This window comes from Hipposideros armiger, unplaced genomic scaffold (assembly GCF_001890085.2).
Source record: "Hipposideros armiger isolate ML-2016 unplaced genomic scaffold, ASM189008v1 scaffold_55, whole genome shotgun sequence".
NCBI classification, from domain to species: domain Eukaryota; kingdom Metazoa; phylum Chordata; class Mammalia; order Chiroptera; family Hipposideridae; genus Hipposideros; species Hipposideros armiger.
In genome coordinates, this window is record NW_017731405.1 from 3,109,840 (window position 1) to 3,111,993 (window position 2,154).

At 39.3% G+C, this 2,154-nt stretch overlaps 1 protein-coding gene across 1 annotated transcript in view; it reads right to left on the reverse strand.

Moving 5' to 3' along the window:
• Positions 1 to 2,154, reverse strand: part of IQGAP2 (IQ motif containing GTPase activating protein 2) — a 325,198-nt gene that overhangs the window by 35,877 nt on the left and 287,167 nt on the right. Inside the window, exon 29 of the mRNA XM_019641003.1 lies at positions 1,584 to 1,798. Coding sequence (XP_019496548.1) covers positions 1,584 to 1,798 — 215 coding nt within the window. The remainder of the gene's footprint in view (positions 1 to 1,583; positions 1,799 to 2,154) is intronic.

The following is a 2,154-nucleotide window of genomic DNA, read 5'->3' on the forward strand; positions in this document are numbered from 1 at the left end:
AGATTATCTGATATTTTAGACTACCCAAATTGTGATTTCCATTCATTAATGCAGACATCTTAGTTGACCGCATTTAGAAAATAATGTTCAAATAACAGACAAAAACAATTATGGAAACATTTCTTCCCATTACTCCCAAGGACAAACCTTATGAGATCATAGAATACTTGACCTAATTTAATCTGTGTGGCGGAACAACACAATCTGTATTTCCAGTTACCTTTATAATTGGCACTTGCTCAGAGGAACCCAGGGATGGACTGCACAGTTGTTCCTCTTTGCTCTGTTGCTCCACCCTGAGTCCCCGCTCTGCAAATTCAATCTGACTAGGTAATCAGTAGTCTAAAAGAACTGCCCTCAATCTTTATGAGGCCAAGGCTGTGTGCAAGTCCTGCACCTTGTCCACTGCCCCGCAGCTGAGCTGTGCTCTCCACCGTCATGCTTTAGATCACTGGAAAGCAGGGACCATTGCTGGCTTGCTCACCGCTGTCTCCCCACCATCAAGCCCAGTGCCGTGGTCACAGAGCAGGTACTCAGACATTTGCTACATGAATGAATAGAGCCTTAGATAATCTGAGGACAAAATAACTAAGCCTAATGGAAGCAGCACATGTCACAACACAGCACACTGAGTAAGCCTTTTTTTTTTTGGCTTTTTCATGGGTGACTATCTGGAAAAAAAATTCAACTGGAAATGAGTGCTGTCTGGAGCACGTCAGTGGCAGAACAGAACGTTCTGTCACAAAGGAAAAAACCCTCAGAATTCAGGACGTGTAGCTTGGAAGTGATGTGTGAAGTATTATTTCAATACACATTTATTCCCTTTCGTCTCTATTTCCCATTTCCGTTCTCCATCTCATCCTAATACACACTTGTTCTAATGTGCTAATATGCATCCTTTTGTTTACATAAGTTCTTAAAAACTGTATTGTTTGGTGAGCCAGTGTTTTTAATTTATGGTGTTACCATGGATCTCACTCTTTCTTACTCTGTGTGTACAGAACTGTTACAGAATATCCACACGACCTTGATGGAAAAAATACTCTGTTAATGGAAAATGTGAATGCTTCCTGTGAAGTCGTTGAGGGCAGGAAGTAAGGCATAAATAAAGTCAAAGCTGGTAAACATACCCAGGCTAACTTTAACAGGAAAGAAGGCTAATAAATCAGATGATAGCATTATGTCTTATCACGCGTATGTGCCTTTTACGTTACCATTTTATACCACAAATTAAATTTGGTTCAAATCTTCTGACCGCTCTGAAACAGATATATCCCTTGGGTTACCTAAGGATTTTCACAGTCTGAGTTAGTCACTTCATTTCTTAAAGGGAAGAAATCACATTACAACAAGGGAAACGACACAATAAGACAGGCTTTATAAACTGTTATGATGTTTACTTCTCTCTTAAATTATAAAGAGTCTACTATCCTTTGCTTGGTTTGATGTTTGATGGATAAACATAATGTATTGCAATACTTAGACATTTTAAAATGAATTCTTTAGGGATTTAGGCCTTATTTGAGTTTGCACGGTTTAAGATGCTTAATTGGAGACACGTGCCCTTTAAGCCCCAAACTTACTTTATCATGAGGCTTTGACCATCTATGGCTTCACCATCCCTTAAGTCGTACTTGCTTGTCAAGGAAAGGGAAATCTCAGTCTTTGAGAGTTGATTTAGTGTATTTGCCTTGTTAGGATCACTGGGGTCAATGGCTCCTTCCCCTGCAGAAAAAAACATTGTTATTTTCCCAATTCGCTCACTGGGATGGTGCATGAACAATGGAAGATGAAGGTTCTATGGGACAGATGGGTACAGTAGTTGGGCAGGAGATCATGGTCTTCATAAACAATCACACTCCAATATACTTAAAGTGGCTTTTAAAATCTTTGATTTAAACATTAAAATAACTAAATGGGGCATAGATATTTAAAATAGGAAAAAATTAGGGCCGGCCGAGTGGCTCAGTTGGTTAAGAGCTCGCTCAAGAGTTTGAGCTCTGAGCAATAGCAGTTTGATTCCCGGCCCAAGCTAAGCAGCCGCTGAGCTGACAACAGGTGGCAGGATGGCTCAGCTTAAAAAAAAATTAAAATAAATAAAATAAAATAAGAAAAAATTACTAAAAGAGAGAACTATTAAAATCCTTAGAGGGC